The sequence below is a fragment of the Corvus brachyrhynchos genome, unplaced genomic scaffold (assembly GCF_000691975.1).
Source record: "Corvus brachyrhynchos isolate BGI_N302 unplaced genomic scaffold, ASM69197v1 scaffold302, whole genome shotgun sequence".
Lineage (NCBI taxonomy): Eukaryota > Metazoa > Chordata > Aves > Passeriformes > Corvidae > Corvus > Corvus brachyrhynchos.
This window is the reverse complement of record NW_008237244.1, coordinates 3,111,724-3,132,926: the sequence shown is the minus strand read 5'-3', so window position 1 is coordinate 3,132,926 and position 21,203 is coordinate 3,111,724. Positions and strand designations below refer to the sequence as shown.

General features: G+C 38.4%; 1 protein-coding gene across 1 annotated transcript in view; it reads right to left on the bottom strand.

Moving 5' to 3' along the window:
• Nucleotides 1-21,203, bottom strand: part of STK3 (serine/threonine kinase 3) — a 146,784-nt gene that overhangs the window by 110,348 nt on the left and 15,233 nt on the right. Inside the window, exons 4-6 of the mRNA XM_017730288.1 lie at nucleotides 14,395-14,574; nucleotides 13,835-13,963; nucleotides 11,770-11,884 (exon numbers count right to left, since the gene is read on the bottom strand). Coding sequence (XP_017585777.1) covers nucleotides 11,770-11,884; nucleotides 13,835-13,963; nucleotides 14,395-14,574 — 424 coding nt within the window. The remainder of the gene's footprint in view (nucleotides 1-11,769; nucleotides 11,885-13,834; nucleotides 13,964-14,394; nucleotides 14,575-21,203) is intronic.

Genomic DNA, 21,203 nt, shown 5'->3' with positions numbered 1-21,203 from the left:
ATCATTCTAAACTTGCATAAAAAGGACATACAGACATATTCCTGAATACAGATTACCTAAATGCATCAACACCTTATGTCTTCATATTTACCAGATAGGAAAAAAACTATTTTGTTGGGAAATATTGAAATTTTTTTTTAAACGTGACAAAAAATAACATATAGTTCGTCTTTACATCATAGAGGCTAGCTGACATGTAAACTAATGCAAACCTGATGGAATTTGGGGAAAAAAAATGCAAGCAGACACATTTTTTAGCCTACCAATTGTTGGAAGCAACATGGGACCAAAGTGCATAAAAACAGATCCAAAGCTCCTACAACTACTCATTTATTCACAAAACCACAAATAAACTCCTAAAATCCACATCAAAAATGCTTCCTAATTATGTATCCTCCCTTCTTTACTCTAAATCATAATCTGTCTTCATAAGCATGGTGAAAAGTCACTATGTAGGTAGTATAGTGTGTATGTCCCTACAAGTGACTTTCAACATACAAACAGCTAAGTACAGAACCAGACCATTACATGCTTTGTCACAGCACACAACTCGCCATCTACTCAATGGCCAGTACTCTCTGGTTCTAGAGGTAGCTGGATATTGACATACAAGCAATGCCATTGAAAATCACGACACAGAACCATTAAAAGAAACAAAACTAATTCGTATTAATATAAAATTATGTTCCAGTCAGTGGTGCTAATCTGATCTAGATGTATGGTTCTTACACTATACTATTCCTGATCAATCTGTATGGGCAGTATCTTTCCTGTAGAAGAGTTGGTCTACTTTATTCTGAGCTTTTAAACGCACGCCATCCTTCTTTCATCAGCACAGCTCTATACGTTGTACCTTAGTATAATTTCACAGTCATAATCTTTCTGCTTTGTTTCTGATTTCCATTCGTGTCAAGATCCTCACTTAAACCTTGTGGAACACTGATCGGTTTGGTATCTTTGGCTAGTTCTAATCCTGTATGCTGTCCCTTTGATGGGTTGGTGCTACCCTCTAAATATGATTCAGCCATAGAGCAGTTTCTAATGCTTCACCATCAAAACCACATGCAGATTATATATCAAAAAGAATGTGAATAATAAAGGTGAACAACTCTACAGCCTACATAAAATACATTAGACACAAAGCCAATCTTTAAAATCAAAATCTGGAGCAAAGCAGCAAATTCCAGTGTTCCACATCTATTAGGAGACCAGCTAATTCACATATTTATATCTAGCCGACTATGAATGCCACACACAAGGGGGACTGAGAGGTACATTCAAGTTCATCACACACTACCTAACCCATGCAGCTGTTGGGACAACTCATCTACAGGTTCTCTGCGCAGTCATTCTCCTTCCTGAGGCCCCTCTAAAGGGGTCTGGGTCAGCTGAATTGTTTTAACTGCTTAAGTCCATTCCCAGCTGCTCTTTTTACACTAATACATGCACATTAAGTCTGATGCTTTCAGGAAGTATCAGATTACTGCATCTAAACACTCTGATTAGGCTGAGCACATCGGGTAGGTCCACTCTCATGACAAATAAAGGAGCCATTCTTCCACCAGAAGCTATGAAGCTCAAACATTACATCCTATCAGAATCTCACACCTCTCCTATTCTTCATTTACATGAAAACAAGGCTGGACTAACAAAAAACCCGAGGTGCAGGAGAGATGGGCAAATAAGGAGGCGAGAAGAATGACAGTTACCACAATACCCTTGCCATTTGTAATACTTGACATCTAACTTGGGAATTAAGGCAGAAATCTTCAGAGAGAAAAAGATTTGTTATAGATACAGTTCTAGCCTGAAGCCAATCTTAGATTCTAGTTCCCACTACCTGTTACAAACTACACGGTCCTGAAATCGCTTTCCTTGAGCCTCCCTTTCAGGGCAACTACACTTCAGACTTCTTTTTTAAAGCAGATCTGTAGGCTATGTGTGAAGACAGTGCTCTTCAAACAAAATCACAGCCTCTGTCTTGGAGTAAAGTACCAAATCATGACATTACTTATGAAAAGAAGGTTTGGTCTAAGACTTTCAGATAATCTCTACTTAATCCTATAACTAAGGAGACACCTCAACATTACAGTAATGGACAGAGTAAGAACTCACTACCATAAGAGAATTACCAGTGCTACTAGAGTATAACAACTTAGGCATAAGATCATAAGAGAGGCGGCAAGAGTTGTTATTACTGAGCCCAAGTCATGCTGCACATAAAATAATACAGAAAATATGTTGCAATAAACATAACAACAAATATTCACTGTATAGGTGATGATCAGTGTTGGTATTTTTTAAGATTTGTTTTTCACTACATAATCCCAGTAACATAACTTTCATAATATTTCTTGAATATAATATGCAAGAGACCATATCTTCTCTCTTCCTTAAATTAGCATTTTTGTACTGGATAATTAAAGATAGAAGAAATGTGTTAGCACTATCTGTAGTTTGAAAATTACTATAGCCTAGCAGCAACACAAAATTATCTAAAACATATCTAGTGGCTCATATGAAAAACGATTTTGGGAAATCTCAGGTGTCTCCCATGCTTAACATTAGCTAACATTAATACATAGGCACAGGGAGATCAAAAACTGATCAGAATATGGAAGTCAGACTCCTCAGCCCTTCATTACCATGTTCCAGCTTCCTGTAAGATATCTATGAAGTACTGAACCAAATGTTGAGCACAACCTTAGAAGCAATGAAGAAAAGTACAGAACCTCTTTAGCACTGTAGTAAGTGCAGATTTTAACTATGATTCAGCAGTACATACATTGACACGTCTACACACAGCGGTGATCAGCACCAATGTAGTCAGTTTGGTTTTTCAAAGTCCTCTTCTGACAAGAATAAGGTTAAGAACTGTGAATAAAGTCAAGAACTTCCCTGGAAGCCCTTACCACAGGTCTGCTAAAACAATACAACTGTATGCCTTTCTGACAGGAAGCACTTATCCAACTTGTCACTGTTTAAAACCAACCTCACCATTGCAATAGAGCACATCTGCAAATAGATCACTTGGCTCACAAACTACACGCCTGTTCATAACATCCCCACTGGTTCTGACAGCATCACCAAGAGAGACCTTGGACAATCTTACAAGTGAACAAAGAGCTGGTTGAGCATAAAGGGCAACCTCCTCAAAGTATGAAAACAGTCCTTCCTGACGTGCAAGGTAAGTAAACACAGCAGGAACCCATCTTGAATGAACTAAGAACTCCTAACCGAGCTAAAGTGCAAAAAACATGGCATACAAAGAGCAGGAACAGACTACTAATGATAAATAAATGAGCACTGCGTGGATATAAAGGAGTTGAATTACAAAGGCCAAAAATAGGGCAGACTTGAATCTGGACAGTGAAACAGAACAGCAAGAAGATTGTCTACAATTGGTCTATACGCAGAGAAAAAGGGGAAAGGAAACGTAAGAAAGATTTTGTGTTGAGTGCTCAATCTATTGACAAACTATGCAGAAATCTCCCAACCATGTTCCTTGCATCAGCCTTTAGTAGGGTTTCTCTGGATCTCAGTTGTCTCTGCCTAGTAGGAAAATGGGACAAGTTAGGAATTACTCCTGTAAATTGGACAAATACAAGTCCATGGGAGCAGATAAAACACATCCAAAGGTGCCAAGGAGCTGGCTAATGTCAACTCAAGACGACTATTCATCAACTTTAAAAGGTTACAGCAACCAGGGTGTCATCTTCAAAATGGGCAAGAGGAACCACATGCTGATCAGCTCATCTTCAGGCCCCAGGATATTATGGGGTGAATCCACAGAGAATCTAATTTTTAGACACACAAAAGATAAAAAGGTGACTGGAAACAGGCAGCATAAGCTGACCAGAAGGAAATCATGCCAATTTAACCTGGTCACCTTCCTATGAGGATGAAGAGAAAGACGAGGATGTCATTTTGTTTGACTTTACAAAGGCTGTTGGCAGTCTTCAATAGATATTTTTAGCTAAACCTGGGGAATCATGGTGAAGATGTAGAAGAACAACCAGCTGGACTGCCAGGCTCAGCAGTGGTTCATAATGTAACCAAGAGCCAGACAGAAGCAGTGTTCTCAGAGACTGATCATAGGGTGAATACTCCCAACATCTTGGTCAACAACCTGAACAACAAGCAAGAACACACCCCATCATGGTTTGTGGATGACATGAAACAGGGTGGAAACAGTCAATACACTAAAAGACAGGGCAGGGCTGCCATGTAGAGGGATCTCTAAAAGCTCGAAGAATAAGCCTGACAACAAATCTAGTAGCTCAACAAAGTCAACAGAGTCCCACACCAGGAGAGGAGAACCCCATGTCATGACCAGTATGGACTGACAATCAATGTGGCAGCGAGCACTCCTGCAGGAAAGGTTCTGGGTGGCTCCAGAAGACAAGCTGAACATCAGTCAGCAACATCAGCAATACAGCCTAACCATACACTGGCCTTCATTAGGAAAGCACAGTCAGGTCAAGTAAATATTCCCCTTTATTTAGCACTTGTGAAGCCAAATCTGGAACACTGTGCCCAGTTCCAGGCTGCTACAAAAGATAGGCTGACAAATTGGAGAGTCCAGCTAGAACTGGACTAGAGGGGCTAGAACAAACCAAAACAATCCTCACTGAACATACAAGAATAACTAAGTTCACAGAGCTGGAGAAAGTGACTGTTGAGTCTCTCACCTTTCAGATTGTTAACACTGATCTGAACAAGGTCCTAAACACTAACTGGACTTCCTTCCTTGGAAGAGTAGATTCACCTAGCTGACTTCCAGAGGTCCCTTTCAAATTAAAATTATCACTTATTCCAAATTAGTGGCACACTGTTCACCTCCTTCCTTACCACCTCTAAAATAAACATCCAAATTCAAAAGAGTAACCTTTCACCTGCAGTTTTTCTACATTTCCTCCACTTCCTCACCACAATAATATATAGCAATAAACCCATCTAAAATTTATAAAGATTCTTTTATTGTAAACTAAAATATATGTGGAAGACCATAATGAAACTTGGCTTAATTCCTTGAATGGAGACAAATTTTATTGCCCAGATGATAACTTTATATGCAGAGAGTTTGACTCAAACTGGAAATACATTAAAAATTCAGCTGATATTTCTGGCTCTCCAAGGCAAACAATGATGGAGTTCTTTTGAGGGGAAAGAGCAGTGTGAGAAGGCAATAAGGCTAAACTTCCACCCTTTATTACAACAGGAATAAGATTTTCTGTGTTTTGCGATACAAGCTGTATACAGGATACCAATAGATGACTGACCTGATTAAACATTCATTTAAACAGCTACCTTTTATTGCAAGATTTTATTGTAAATTTCTTTATATTCTGTGTTTACATGGTCATTTTATTGTTTGAGCAACTTAAAACTGCCCACAAAATGAACTCCAATGTTTTATGCACCTGCATTGGGTAATCTAAGTAAGGAAACTATAGAAATTATCCAGGAAGCTAATTCTCCCTAGAAGTGACTTGAAGATGTTCATGTCACTAGGTAACAACAGTATTTCTTTTAATGAAAAGAGAAAGGTCAGATAAAGTTTGGGAAGAGATAATTCTGTCTTCAGAGCAATTGTTATAGTATTTTATAAATAAACACCGGACTTCAGAGGATGTATAATTTAATAGCATATTATTCCTCACTGAGTGAGCATGATCTGCTAACACTGTAGAAAAAGGGGGAAGAGAGGACAGTAAGTGTATCCCAAAGCACATTTACCAGAGGATGCTGCATAGCCAATCTTCATTTTGAAACTTCCCCACTGTATTTGCATGTAATATATACATAGTTATTTTGGAAATGGGTGAATACCAGTGTAGCTCAAGCTTCCTTTGCTTTAATAAAAATTAGCCAACACATAACACACGTCTTATTTCTGGCACATAAAGTTTTTTCAACTCAGGGAAGAACAGTAATTTTCAAGAGCAAATTTCCAAGCAGATGAATACAGTTTAATGAAAGGCTGAAAGAAAGGTCTACTATCCTGAGAGTCAGACAGTACAACCCATTTTTTAAGGAACTTAAAATGCTACCCTAAAGAACTAAGGAAAAATAATTCCCAGTATTTATGTAACAGTCAATCACTCAGAACCACGGTAAGGATTCTATTAGACAAGCACTGAGTAATCTCTGTGTTACATTGCAGAAGCTAGTATAAGCTACCCTGCTTTGTAAGGCTAAACACAGAATAAGGCAACCAGGACGTTTGTGATCAAGTTCTTTCCTCCTTTTCCTCAGCCTGGCTGCAGAGAAAAGTAATTTAAAAATGTTGGCCTAAAGATCAGTCTTCTGAATAATAACACAGCTGATTAGCCCATTGAGTCAATTCACCACCTGGAAGGCCCACTGACAGAACATGGTCAGCAGCACATCCAGGATGGACTTGTCCATGGTCACCAAGATCAGATAAGCAAGTGAGCCAGCATAGAAGGAATTTCAATCTTTGTGTATGGACAGCCTGGCTATTAATTACTCCATGTGGGCTCAACTGAGGAAGTTATACTGCAATAGACACTACTTAAACAAAAAATATAAGAGGTACTTGGCCCTAGATAGCCACTTTACAGCTGATAATCACATGTACTTTAGTGCAGCAAAGACCTACAAATCGAGACTATTTTAACTGTGAAATTACTGAGAAACATGACTGCTTAAATCTGCAAAACATCTTTACGAGCAAAATGCCTTTAGCCTGGATAACAAAAGATGTACCCTGGATCCCCATGGTAACATACAGAGAAAGCGAATTCAGTAAGACATTTAAATACAACATCCAGAGACTTGGATACAGTATTCACTTGAATTAGTGGAGCTTAAAGACATGAAAATATTACTTAGCTAAGAAATTGTGGCAGAAGCTAATCATTAAGAGTACATGAAGCACTATATACATAACTGATAAACTGGCATGTAAAGGAAGTAATTTTAGATACAAAATGCAGAATCTCTGGACCCAACTGCACACTACCTGCGCAGCTCTCCAATCCTACACTTGTCACTTACAATACTGACCCAAATAAGACAGGTTTGTCTCATAAACCTACAACATAGCCACTACCTGGTATATTTCAGCCAACTGAACTTGGTCCCCAAAGAGTCAGGATTAGAATGACTCAGTTAATCATGATCAGTGGATGAGCAAGTGCATTCTTAATTACCATTAGAGAGACAAGGTTGGTTATGTGTAAATATTCTCCCTTATGTTAAGAGCAGCCAGTAAGGCTTAGAGTGTTGCTTCACACTGTAATTACCTCATTCTATTGACACTGAAAGTCGGTCTCATACCTTCTCTTCCTTCCCTTTCCGCACTGCTCATTCCTAATGCCTCTCTTGCATCAGATCAAGCCACTGTGCTGCCATAATAAGTCCAGAGTTAGCTCATGAGGGGGTGGGGAGGACAGACTAGAGAGGAAGTTCCCCCATCATATCATCAAGCTTATCAAAGATCACCCTACAGCCACAGACAATCACTGCATCTGAGGCACAGAAAAGGCAGGAGGAACAAATCATTCAGGTTGGAGGACAACAGCAGAACTGCCCTTCCTGGCAGCAACCCACAGTTTGACTGCACAAGATACATGTACCTCCCAAACCAATTTCTGAGAAAAGTAGACAAAACTAGATCTAAGCTCTGTTGCCCAGGAGTGATGAATACCACACCCCAGATGAGCTAACAAGCATCGTGAATTTGCTGAAGTGCTGCTGATCTGCCTGGCACACTAGAAGACTCCAGGCAGAATTCCAGGGGTCCATTTAACTTCAAATTAGTGTCTTAGGCCTCTTGGACAAAAACCTGCTCTTATCAAGCTGAAAACTTCTCTATATGAATAGGCTCCAAACAGTCACTAAAAACTACCCTAACTCTGAATTCTGTTTCCCTTGGGTTTGGTCCATTAGAGCAAAGCCCAGTGTTGTTCACTTTCTAGACAAACACAACTTTTGAAAAAGTAGAACCACAAAAACAGAAAAAGATGATCAACAAATTCATAGATACGAGCAACAAGGGCAAATACATATTCATGTTTCCTCCCCAAACAGGAGGAGAAATCCACCTTTTCCTATGACTTAATTTAATAATGATCATAGAATCATTTAGGTTGGAAGAGACCTTTAAGATCAAATCCAAATGATAATCTTAATAGCCACTGAATTAAAGGGTTCTTACTTCAACTTTCTCAATTTCTTTTCCTTAAATATGAAGAAGCAGGAAATAAACTTTTCCTTGGCCCAGCCACAATCTTCATTTGACAATTTAGGAAAGTTACAGAACACATAACTCTATGTGCCTGACTGTATTCAGTAACTATTCTGACAAAATAAGGAACAACTCTCTCCTTGTTTGCAAGTGAAGATACTTATTTTCTTCTCATAAAACCATTTCCTATTTCCATTTAATGAATAAATAAATAAATAAAATGTAAGGCCATCAACAGAATGCTCGAGTACTTCAAGCAGCTTCATTCCGGTAATAAGAGTCACAAGCTTCCCATCACACACAGTCTGGGTGATCAGGCCACTGTTCCACAAAGAGCAAGAGAATTCAAACAAGTCCAAAGACTCTGCCTAAATCTTCCAAAACTTGCAAGACAGAGGCATAGCAAGGGAGAAATGGAGACATTTACTTTGCTTATTTTTTTGTCACAGGCGCTACAACACTCCCTATTCTACACCAGAATGAGAATTCTGTCTAGCCTGGTAGCCTGCCTGAATGTAAGTACATGCCAAGTAAACTGTGATAGTTGTCTGCTTCACCTCCCCAGAGATCTGAAGCACATGGACTTCCTGCTCTAGTCATTACACACTTGAGTGCAGTCACAGTCATTTTTTCCTGGTCTTATTTAGCTGCCTTTTGAAAATCAACTCTCAGCATCTACAAGAACTTTTGTAACTATACAGTGACCCTCATCATCATGTGCAAAGAAAAAATTTTTGCTTTGCATCACCTACCACAAGTGATCTCTTGTTTTGTAATAAACAGTGAGATACCCATGTATCTTACTCTTCTTTACTCATGGTTTTCAAAACCTTTCACCTTTCACCATGTCTCTCTCTCCAGGTACCTCTTCTCATCACAGAAATACCCAAATGCACTTTGTATCTGCTTCTAGAGAAGTAGTCTTTACTTCTGATCACCCTTGCTACCTCCTTTAACTTTCACAGTTCTGCGGTGTCCCTGGTACCACTGTAATCTCTGACAACCACTTTACTTATTCAACTATTTCTAAAAGTTAAGCTGAAGTGCTCATGAACCTGAATATAAAGACTTTGCCTTCCCCACCAAGCCAAATGTATTTCTTCACATTTACTTGTACTGATTCTCTCAGTACCACAAAGCCTTTCAAGTCTTTCCCAGTTTCAACCACTAGGAACATAACCTCTCTCACCAGTATTTCTACCCTCTTTCTGAAACAGGATAGCATAGACCCATGGAGTAGGCCAAAAATAACCACCTACACCCTCTTTTTTGTATTTAAAACAATTACCCACCTGTGAAAGAACTTCCCATTTACTCCAAATTACAGCTGTACTAGCTTGAAGAGCCTCTGGTGTGGAAGTCTGTCCATAAACATTTCAGCACATCCAACCAACTTTACACCAGCCAGCATTAATTGCATCCTTACCAACTCCTTTACAGAACTCTACTAGCCATGCATGCCATGACTTGCCTTTACAAAAGCTTTATCACCAGTATCTATGTATCGAGTTGTTGGGGAAGATGAAACAGGAAAGCCTTATAAATATGATTGCCTGACAAAAGATTTTGGGAACATGAAAACTACAGGCGACATCGAAATGAAAGCCATTTTTGAAATACCAAATCTTAGTTACTGAACAACTGGAAAACAATGGTATGGCCGACTGAAGGTAATCCCCTCTTGATTGAACAATACCCTCTGCTTGCAGGCAGGTCCAAGGGTCAGAGCAGACCCTACTAGCTCAGCAGAAGGGGTCCAAAGAGTAGTTTTTAGAAGTTAAGATGTAACACTCTATGGTAATATAAGAACTCTTATAGGCTGTATGTAAATGCTATAGGATTTGTATCTTGTATTAGATTGGTTAGTGACAATTAGAATATTCAGTACAGAAGATGATTTATTGTATTGTAACCAGAACTTCAGACACTCTTACTACACTCTCTCTCACTACTTCTTCTTCACTCGCATTCCTCTCTCTCTCTTTCTTTACTTACTCTCTTGCTCTCCTGGGCCTGCTCAGAGTTGCAGCTGGCAGCTCTAAGCAGTGCCCCTACACCCACGCCCTTTGCAATAAACCGCATGTTCCAAGATCTGACTTCAGAGATCTCTCGTCTCCGTCCGTCTATGCCCGGTCCAGACTGAACCTCAAAGCCCCTGCATCGAGTGATTATTCTGTTTCATACAATTCATGCTATTTAATCATATAGACTTTAACCACAAACAGCAGTAGAACAGGTAGTTTGTCTGATCATAAGTATGCATTTGCTCCAAGACTCCAATATCTCTTCCCCTCAAATCTTTAATATATCTGCTATGTCAATATCCTACAATAGATGTAAGAAAAACTAGATAACCTGATTTTACGTAAGTACACGCACATTCACATGTACACCTTTTTTAAAATAAAAATCAAGCATTTTCTGTCAATGCGCAAACAAGAAGTTTGCTCCTTTTTTTTCTAAATTCTGTTTTAAATGGGCTATGGTTTGTTTTGGTTTTTTAAATTCTGAACTAGCTTGTGCCATTTCTTATTGGAGCTACTAATCCTTGGATAATACACAACTGCAAGAACATCAATTTTGGAGATTGCAGAACTCCAGCAAGCTCACATTGGTTTTGGCTTCTCCCTAGCCATCAGTTCAACATTGCAGGAGCCCTGATACAAGCCACCTTTGCCAAAGGGGCTACCTTTAGTCTTGACATCGCCTCCACTTCCTAATAAACCTGATTCCATTTTCCTTTATGTCTTGTTTTCTAGGCCTTTTCTCTCCTTTACTTTCCCCCTCTGCTCCCAAGTAAGGTGCAAGGAACATTTCAGGGAGTATTTACAAAATGTGAAGCCCAGCAAGCAGTGTCACCTCAGAGTATTTGTTGGTAAAAAGAATACCTCACGTTACAGCCCAATACTGAAACAATGGACTCAAAGGAATTCCAGGTTGTTTGACACCTACAAAAAACACTCTTCAGAGAAGCTGTTTCTTAATTAGAACTAACAAAACCTGCTTCCTACAGGCTTCCATTGTATTATTGCTGTTATAAGTCCATTAAGACACTTCCATACAACCCTCATTTTGGTTCCCTTGCACATTCCTTAATTTTCATCTCTTCCCCTTCTCATTCCTTGAGTAATGCCAGTTACTTCTCATGCTCCCCAGCTACTGAGTGAGAGTGAGACAGTTTTTTGCCTGTTTCCAAACTATGCAGCTACTAAGTGGCTGCTGACAAGACTGTAAGGTGGAAGGGTGTAGGGGAAAGAAGCCACAGTTTTGCCTTCTACATAGCAGTAATTTCCAAGAAATTCCCAAGATCTTCGTATTTCAAAATGCATTTGCTTCTGCTGGTGATCATTCCACAGAGGAATGCACAAAGACAGTCAGCAACTGCATGAGCTTGCTTCCTGGGAACCAAGGCACAGATAGGCCCCTTGGCATCAGCCAAGATCTTGTCTTGTAACTCCAACTTTTATTCAGCTTTCTAATCTTAATTCACAAGTTGATTTTAAGAAGTGCTACTTCTTAAAATTACTTTAAAAAAAAAAAAAACAACAACTCACCGTTTTATTACGCAGTCTAATTATGTCTGAAACAGAGCCAGCTCCACAATATTCCATAACAATCCATAGATCTGTGTTCTTAAAGTAGCTGCCATAGTACTTGACAACATAAGGACTAGATGGAAAAAAAAATGTTAGGTAAATAGATGAATTCTTAGTAGAAGAAAAAAAAAATCACCAGCACACCTGTTGTTAAAAACTACGGTTTGACACACCCAAAGAGCAAGTGCAACCAAATACATTTTAAATCTGTAATTAGCTTGACCAGTGCCTGGTTAGAATAAATTCTGGTTACTTAATAAAATTATAAAGGCACTACTATGTATGTAAGTTTTCAGCAATCTTCAAATAAAGACAGTTTTCCCAAACATCAGTCATCTGATAGAAAGCTTTGTTTTTCCCTCCTCTAATGCCTCTCTTGAATGTTTCTCTTCTTAAAAAGACTGCCTTGTTTTCTTCTCTCCTGAGCAAAATAACATGGAAACTCGCCCATGTTTTCCCAGTTTTGCAAGCATCAATTTATTTCAAGCATAGAGCTAGACTTTCATATTAAAGAGAATTTAATGTTGGTTGGAAGCCTTCTGGATTTGCAAATGCGTTTTCATACTAAAGTGTCCCATGTGAAGTGATAGTATTGTCACGAACAGAACATACTGCCTTGCTACTCATCAGTTTGTCACTTGACATAATGCTTCCTTGGAGTCACTTGCAAAAGAAAGGCAGAAACAGATGTAGTAAACATAAAAAGGATCATCCTTCAGAAGTTATTAGATGGTGTATTTACGGAAATAAAAGACTGAAAGTTTGAGGTGGGGTGTTTTGCAGGAACTTAAACAAAGAAGGCTACAGTTTGATTGTAATCTATCTCCCACAAAGTGAGGAAGTGCAATACTGAGATTTCAGACAGTGGTTTCTCATCAGAACACCTACATTGCGGGGTGGAATAAACACCATTTTGTTTTGGAGCAAAGAACTGTATTTTAGGATCAGCATTTCTGGCCGCAACATTCTTTATATCGACAACTGATAGAAGAAGAAGAGAGGAGTTATGGTTGCCTCCTGCAACATGATACTAACTTTACGAAAAGACAGGTCAACACTATCAAAAACCTATTTCATTTAAAAGCAACTATTAGCACTAAATGAATTTGCCTTTTCAGAAGGAAAGGTGGGTCAGTCTCCTCCTAACTAGTCTAAATGTCTATCATTTACAAGCACGACATACTGATCTGGCTCCTTATAAACTCGTGAAGTGAGGAAGGCTGTATTACTTTTAAACAAAACCCACTGATTTTTGTGACCATCTCTTACCACACTTATAGTATGCTAGTATTCCCAGCAACAACTGGGTGTTATTATCAATCAGGATAAGGTGATTTTTCAAAACATCAAGTGCTGTACAATCTCAAAACACTGTTCATATTTGCCTAAAGACTAATGCTAATAAATCTGATTTTGAAGTTGCAGCCCAAAACTCAACAGACAGAAAATGCGAAGTAATTTCTGCATCCTTGCATCAAGGCTTCCATTTCTACAAGACCTGCAATCGTAAGATACAGCATTTGTGAACAAGTCTAAGGTAACAGTCCACCAGCACTATTACATGATTGTTCACTTTTTAAAAGGTATGTTCCTGCATGAAAAAGGCAGCCAAGAGATACTGTTCTGGCAGTTAACTGCTAGCCATGAATTTTCTGCTAGAAACATCTTTATCAATCTTCTGATACAGGTAACTCAGAATTTCACAAAGCCTAAGACATTTAAAGGAAACAGTAACCTTTTGCCTTAACAGTGCAAGCAAAGTGAAGCAAGCATGGAGAATTCTAAACAGAGGCCAGTATTTACTCTTTCAACAGTTTCTGTTACGTACACTATTTGTACTTCCTTCAACCCAAACTAAGGAGAAGAGGAGGCTTACAAAGTGGTTCCTTTAATTAAAAAGCCTATGTTGGACAATTTACTTTTCCATAAAAAAGTTTTTGGTGCTTATATTTTAGCTATTTTCACAAGTACAAATACATTTTCACATAGACTCTTAAAATGGGAACAGGAATGTCATACCTACCTGTCACATTGCTGCATTATAGAGATTTCTTTAATTATTTCTTGAAGATCTGACTCCACGGGGACCTGTTTAATTGCTACAACTTGTCCAGATTCTTTGTGTATTGCTTTAAACACGCTACCATAAGACCTAAAAATAAGAGGCAATTTTTTTAAAAAACAAGACAAACTGCCCCTGATTTCCATTATGCACAAAAAGTCACAGAAGCCATATGCTCATGCAGAAGTTTGAGGGTTTTTCAGGCTGCAAAAAGATCAATCCTACCAGGACCTCAGGAAAGACTGAAGAACGCACCTTTGTCAAGATTTAGAGTTTCTAATTCCATTACAGGTGCAAGTACATTTGCTGTGTTAACAAACAACAGACATCAAAAATGCATAAATATATTAGGGAAAGTGTGGAAAATTACTGATGCATGCATTTGCTTTAGAAGTAAAGCTTGCCTATAGAGGCATTCCTTATGACATTTACAGTCACTCTCTCTGTAACTTAATATTCCAACATACGCTTTACGTATTGTTTCCCTCTGATGCTGTGCCCCTGTAAATAGCTGTACTTACCCTTCACCAAGCTTCTCCAGAACATCAAAGACTTCTTCAGGCTGCTTAGTTAAACTATCTTCACTTAGCTTTTTCAGTTTGCTAAAAGAAAGACAAAAGTTATTTATTTGTTTGGGGGAGAAAGAACCCAAGCAAATTTTCACACAAGTGAGCAGACAGAATAAATTATTAAAAAGAAAACTATATTCCAATGAAAATAAAATACTTAATGTGCAGCAACAAAATTTTAATCAACTATCATATAAGATGAATAAAGTTATGATAATTTTTGTCTTTATCAGTTTCCCACAAATGTTTTCTAAATTCAAAGCAGCATGGGACCAATTCACTCTTCAAACCACTTCCTTTGCTAAAGTAGAAACAGACAAAGAATACAGGAAAGTTTACCTTCCCTCAAAAAACAGTCAGCATGCAAACACATGCCCCTTATTGCCTATAGGATGCCACATTGTTCTCTAATTATAAACCAATCCTTCACCCACATGAAATACTCAGTTTCTAAATTGTACCACTCATCAGCCAATGAATAACATCATGAAAAGCAGAATTCTGAAGTCAAGATGATTCTGGGAGCATATAGTAGCACTTCCCAGGTAGCAGCAGAACACTGAAATTCCAAGAGCTGAGTACTGTAAGAGCTGTTGGGGCAGCTTCTCTTGCATCTTTGTGAATGTACATAGGGACAGGAGGCAACAAAATCTCAAATTACATAACACCACCATATTTTGCCCTTAGTTCTCTCTCACACAGTCTCAAATCACTCAGTAACACCCTGTGATTTCTTCCAGCACTTTCAACCTCCTTTTACTACCATTTGTTGTCCTTTACAAGCAGTCCTAGCCTTTCCCTGGTCTCTAGCATTCCCAGCTATCTAGCCCCCCAGACTCCTGGCAATTCTCAAAACACAACTTGGCTGCAAGCTTGCAATAGAGCCAACACTGAACATAACACAGGAAAATATAACCACACACACACTGCGGCAAGGCTGGGTGGCTGCAGCATGTAAATCCTTCACTGTAAAGTTATAGGGAATTTTGCTGCAAGATTGAAGTAACAAGTTGACTCTACATGACAGCCAAGGGTACTATAAAAGTAGAAGATGAGCTGAAGAATAGCTGGTGGTGTAGTGTTAAATATAGACAATGTATTCCATATGGAGGAGGAGGAAAAGGGGAAAAAAAAAAAAAGGAAGCTTTGAAGAACAGCAGATCATTGAGAACTTATGGAAACGACGTTATCCCACAACACTTTCTAGAAACAAATACAAAAAAGGGGAAGGAAGGAGGGCATGGACAGAAAAGAATGAGAAATCTTAACAGTGGAAGAACAGTGATCTGAAAAAAAAAAAAACCTTCATATTAGGAGATGCAATTCTGTGATACATAAAAATAATAAAAATTAAAGTGAATGACCAGTGAGGGAACTCCTGAGTCAAAACAGACTTGTAATTGCCAACTATCTAAGTAAAAGCAAAAAATTTAAAGTACTTGTAAAAGCACACAGGTCATATGGATTGATGCTAAACAAGGGAAGCAAGGTGAAGAGAAGGCACAAGGGTGCACACATTTATACATCAAAGAACTATTTCACAGATGTAGCAATTATATGAATACAAAAAGCATCCACAATCAGTAAGGAAAGGTGCATTAACTACAATAAAGACCATGCAGTTTGCTACAGTAAATAGTCAAGAAGCTGTAAAGTTTGTGTGTTTAGGAAAAACAAAGATGTTCACAGCAAATGAAAGGCACAATTCATGAACATGGAGAAAAAAAAGCAAAAAATTCAAATGAGAACAGGTAAATAACATCTGCAAAACTGGCCTACAAGATCAAAACTCTTCTTTTTCACTCTCTCTGCTGGTTAGACACTAGAAAGCAGAAAGACAGAGCTAATATCTTGCAGAAAAGCAGAAAATATTTCATTACTGAACAAGCATGTGCTGAGACAAATCAAAGAGGAAAAAATATTTTGCAGGTAGGTATTAAAGTAATAAATCATTCATTTTGCTTCTTTGTTTCAAATTTTTTTCCTCTCTGAACAGGTCATATGCAGCCTTAAAAGCAGCATTCAAGAATAAGTTGCTGCAATCATCCCCTTCTTGCCACCAAAAAAACCCATGCACAGTATGTTTATAATATACGCAGAGCCCTGAAAAATAAAAAGCATAACCTTTAGCTGAGTCTCTCGGTCAAAGAGCTGCATAACAAAAGATGTACTAAACAGAAAAGCAAAGGGACTGAACTTTTTAATAACAGCAAGAAAAGAGAAAGCATGCAGTACACCCCTGCCTGGAGATGCCCATAAAGAGAACACTTCCACCTGCTCATCAAAAGAGTAACACCTGCTAAAATGAGAAAGAAGAAGAAAAAAAAAAAAACATACCTAAAGGGTTCCAACAGCACCATTAACACCAAGGCATTGTGAGTGCTTGAGAAGAGTTAATGAAACAATGACAAACAGCCATAAACTGATCAAAACCAATGTCACTGTCAAATAACAGATTATCTGGAGTACTTGAGAGGCAAAGGAGATCAAATAAATAAGCATGTTGTAGTTTTAAAACTATTTTCGTATTATCCAATTCTGACAAACATGCTATGAGACCAAATCACACTTAACACTAAGGCAGCTTAAGACAAAACCTATTTACAGTAAGAAAAATATGTCAACCTCAGGAATGTCATCACCAAATACCCTGTTCAAAGCACCTCCCACTCCTTCACAAACACTGTAACAGTACACATGCTAGGTCCGGTGTTCAAGTGATAGTATCAACACCACAATTCTTTGAATCATAGAAAAATCCTAATGAGTCAGACATTTTAATGATTTCTGTTTCTAGATATTTAAATAGAATATTCAGCTCTTGAACTACAGAACATCACACGATATACCCTGAAGGGCAACAATAAAGAAAGCATTTATGAAAACTCTGTGAGAAACAGGGAAGAAGGTGGCAACCAGTATAACTGGCTGCAAAGCACCAAGTAGAATACAAGAGACTAGAAATATTATCTTGTTGGTTAAAAGCAAGCAACAATCTTGGGACAGAGAAACACAGCTAAGACATGCGCACCAGCTCTTAATGGCAGGGAGGAGGGGAGAAGGTGAAGAGGGGGCAGGAGGCAAAATGAAGAGACAAAAGGGCACAAGAACAATAGGAAATATAGAATGTGTCCCATTCCTCTCTCCCTCATTCATCCTCTACTTTCATAACACAAGCATTTAAAACACAACAAATAAATCAGTAGATCAGTAAATCCAGGCACTGCTTTATTCTGGCCAAAGGACACCAGTGCCATATGTTTGTGCATATAGATATATATCTCTCTACATATGAGAAAGTCTAAAGGAGATGCAGAGTAGTTCAGTATAAAACCTGGGTAGAAAGTAATTCTGTTGGTTGGGGGGTTTTTTCTTTAGAAAATTATCAGGTAGTGATTATGAGCTATTTTAGAGGTCTTCCAGATGGGAAGCTGTTCCTTAAACCAGAAGGACTAACTAAACTACAATTCTGGGAAAAATCTGTCAAAAGAATTTTCTTTTTCCAAGAAGGTTTGACTTGCTGCATACCATCTAGTCTCTTAACAAGAAAAATACATCCTAGCAAATAATTATACTTTTATAAATCCAGTTCATAGGAGAAAACATTAATTCTTAGTCTGACCAGAATCTTATTTGTCATTGAGTACATCAGCAAAACTCTAGAAAAGAAAAACCTAGAAAACGTAACAGGCACCCAATCCCAGCATAAAGACCAGAAAAATCTGAACTGCAACATGAAAGAGCAAGAGATTTCCTCCCCAAAAATGAAAGAAAACAAAGTATGAGTATAGTATCCTACAGTCACTATATATAGATTTTACAAAATAAATTGGTGATGTGCTACAGAGGTAGGGATAAAAGTTCCCTGAAAGTTCAAAAATACAAATAAAGCTGGAATAAAGAACGCCATCAATTACTGTCATGAGTTATGAAAAACTGGACAGCTGCTCCAAGAAACATGAATATGTGGTTTATTGTGCAGAAGAACTAGCACATATAAACATTTAAAAAGAATGGCTGGGATCAATTATACTGATATATTAAAAGAAAAGGTAGTAGGAGAAATCACTGCAGTCATCTGATGTAGAGGTGGCATGTGGAGGCCTTGAGACATTTACTCTGCTTCACACCATTCACACAAGTAGGAGCAACATTAAAACAGTTTACACCATTGTACTGTGTACTTACATTCAGCGTTCTATCAATAAAGCCCAAACATTTTTGTCCCATCATTTTCAGGAGGAACTTGACAACTGCCAACATGTCAACTGACAGAAACATCAGAAAATACACTTTTTTCACAAACAGTTCATATTCTAAGAACAAGTCCTTCCTCTTTCCACAAAACCTGAAAAGTTGTGGTTTTCAGTGAAAATTAAACTCAAGTTTAAAGAAAAGACTGGAAAACCTTAATTAACACTTCCTATGCTTGTTAAGCGGCCTTTCATTTGGTAGCAGCATGCAGGAGATGGGCAAAATTAAGAATTATGGACTTGAGAAAATTCTGTCTCTAACCTTTTTCCCTCATATGCAGCCTGTATTCTCACGTCTCACATCTCACAGGCATACAGAAAAATACAACAATAACAGAGGAATATTACAAGACTAAGAGGCAATTTTTTTAACTATTTCAAGAGTGAATTTCCTTTTTAGTGAGAGAAAAAAGCCTAAAGCACATCTGAAGTACAGTTAGAGATCCAGATGCAAGAAAACACTGTGTCAACTACTGCACAAATAGTTCAGCATAAAATCAGAACATCTACTCTAAATTATTTTTAAAGTAAAAAATATTCTGAAAAGGACTCTCCCTTAGAAATCTTGTGTTATTGTTGCAGTACATTAGCCAAAGAAAAAAAGTGCATTATTTTGACAGCACCCCCATTGACAAGTCACAATGGCCTAGAATGTCATTTGGCCATCATCACTGCTGCTTTCTGAAGGGCAGTACTAAAAAATTAAACAGGCAATTGCATTGTGTGCTCCTCTACAGTGAAGTGGGGATAAAAGTGCCCTATACTTCTAAGGGAACACTGGGATTCTAGGACATCCATGCAGCTTTGAGGTGTACATATGAAATTCTTGCTACCTCTAAATGGATGTCTTCCACCACAGGTATGATGCCAATAGATCCCTCTCAGTAACTGCTCCTGTTGACAACAGGCACCAAAGTAAAGAATTCTAGCGTTCACATCTGTTTTGCCAAGTAAACATGGTCCATTTTAAGCCACTACTTCATCCAAGGACAGCACCAAAAATGCAGCCCACAAAAAATAATCAGCACTTCTTCTGGACTTGCAGAAAAAGGGGGGTGGCCTAGAAGAATAGCTGGGAATACCAACAATCAGGAAACACTAGAAAACTACCAATAAGGGGGCTATTATACACAGTCATGAAAAATTTGCCTCAAATCTTATGAAATAACCTGAGTTAGTATCTTATGAAAAACTGAGTTCAAATCTTCCCTTTCACTGAAGAAACAAATCTAAGTTCTCATCACAAATTTCCAGAAATAAGCTTCAAAAAACACGTGGAGTATAAAAACATGCCAGAGTTTAGACATTCCTGCATCTAGTTCCTCCTGACTGAATCCAAAGATTTAAACATCTCTTAGTTTCAGTTTGGCCAGACACACCTCCAGCTAGGCAATAAAGTTACAGCAAATGCCCCATCTTCCCCAAAACACCTGGTAGGTTATGCTAACTTCACAGTTTGATTTTCAATCCTGTTATATCACCAGATCCCAACGTTTCCACTGCTGCTGGTGACATTGATTACTCCTCAGAGATTTCCATTTCTTTTCCTAAATCCTCACTGGTGCCTGTCCTGCTTCCTTCATTTGAGATATGCAGCACTGTCAGCCTGAAACTACAGTGAGGTCCCTCCTTACCCCATTGCCTGCTAAAACCACGCTACACAGCAACTACAAACCAATTCTTTTTCAAAGTTTTCCACAGTAGGTACTGTCACTTGATGTGTTATTGGAGGAGAAATCATCAGAAGTTCAAGACTACATTCTTCTCAAGTCCTATCATCCAGCAGGAAGCTGCTTTTAGAGAATTCTAAAGGTTCTAAACGGAGGATGTAGAGGTTTTAAAGATGAATGTAAAAACTGATTAAAATCCTCTATTATAAAGTTATATTGTGTAGTCCTTAGATTTTTCATTCAATTCTCAGGAAGCAAAAGTAAAATCAGAGCCCTAAGACACATGTATAGATATATATGTCAACCATGTAACTACATTCTGTACACTGCACAACTACAGTCTGTGTATTGTACAACTATACCCAAGAAAGGCTTGTTCCAACTAAAATATATGATTAAATTTAAATTTAACACAAAGCAAAATTATTTTATGCACTAAGAAGTCAAACAATAAATTCTTTTAGGAAACGTGCATAGTAATTAATATGACCTGATAGCCTATATATTTGAGAAAATACATCTACTGTGGGAATATTCTTGGGTTTTGTCTCTTCCCACTCCCTGATTTACAATTGCAATTATGCAACGCCCACCCCCACAAGCATCCATCCCTCCAGCAGCAGAACACAAGGACACCAGGAACCGGCGGGTGCAGCCCCCCCCCCCCCCCCAAGCTAGAGAGGACTCGTCTCGGTGACAAAGTCTCCCTCACTTGACATTATAAGTGTTCTTCTCCTAACTCAGCCAACCCCCAAGGTTTCGTCTCCACCAGGGCATGTACTGTAAGGGGTATTTCGTGGCACCCTCCCCACAGAAGACCCTTCCCAACGTGACAGAG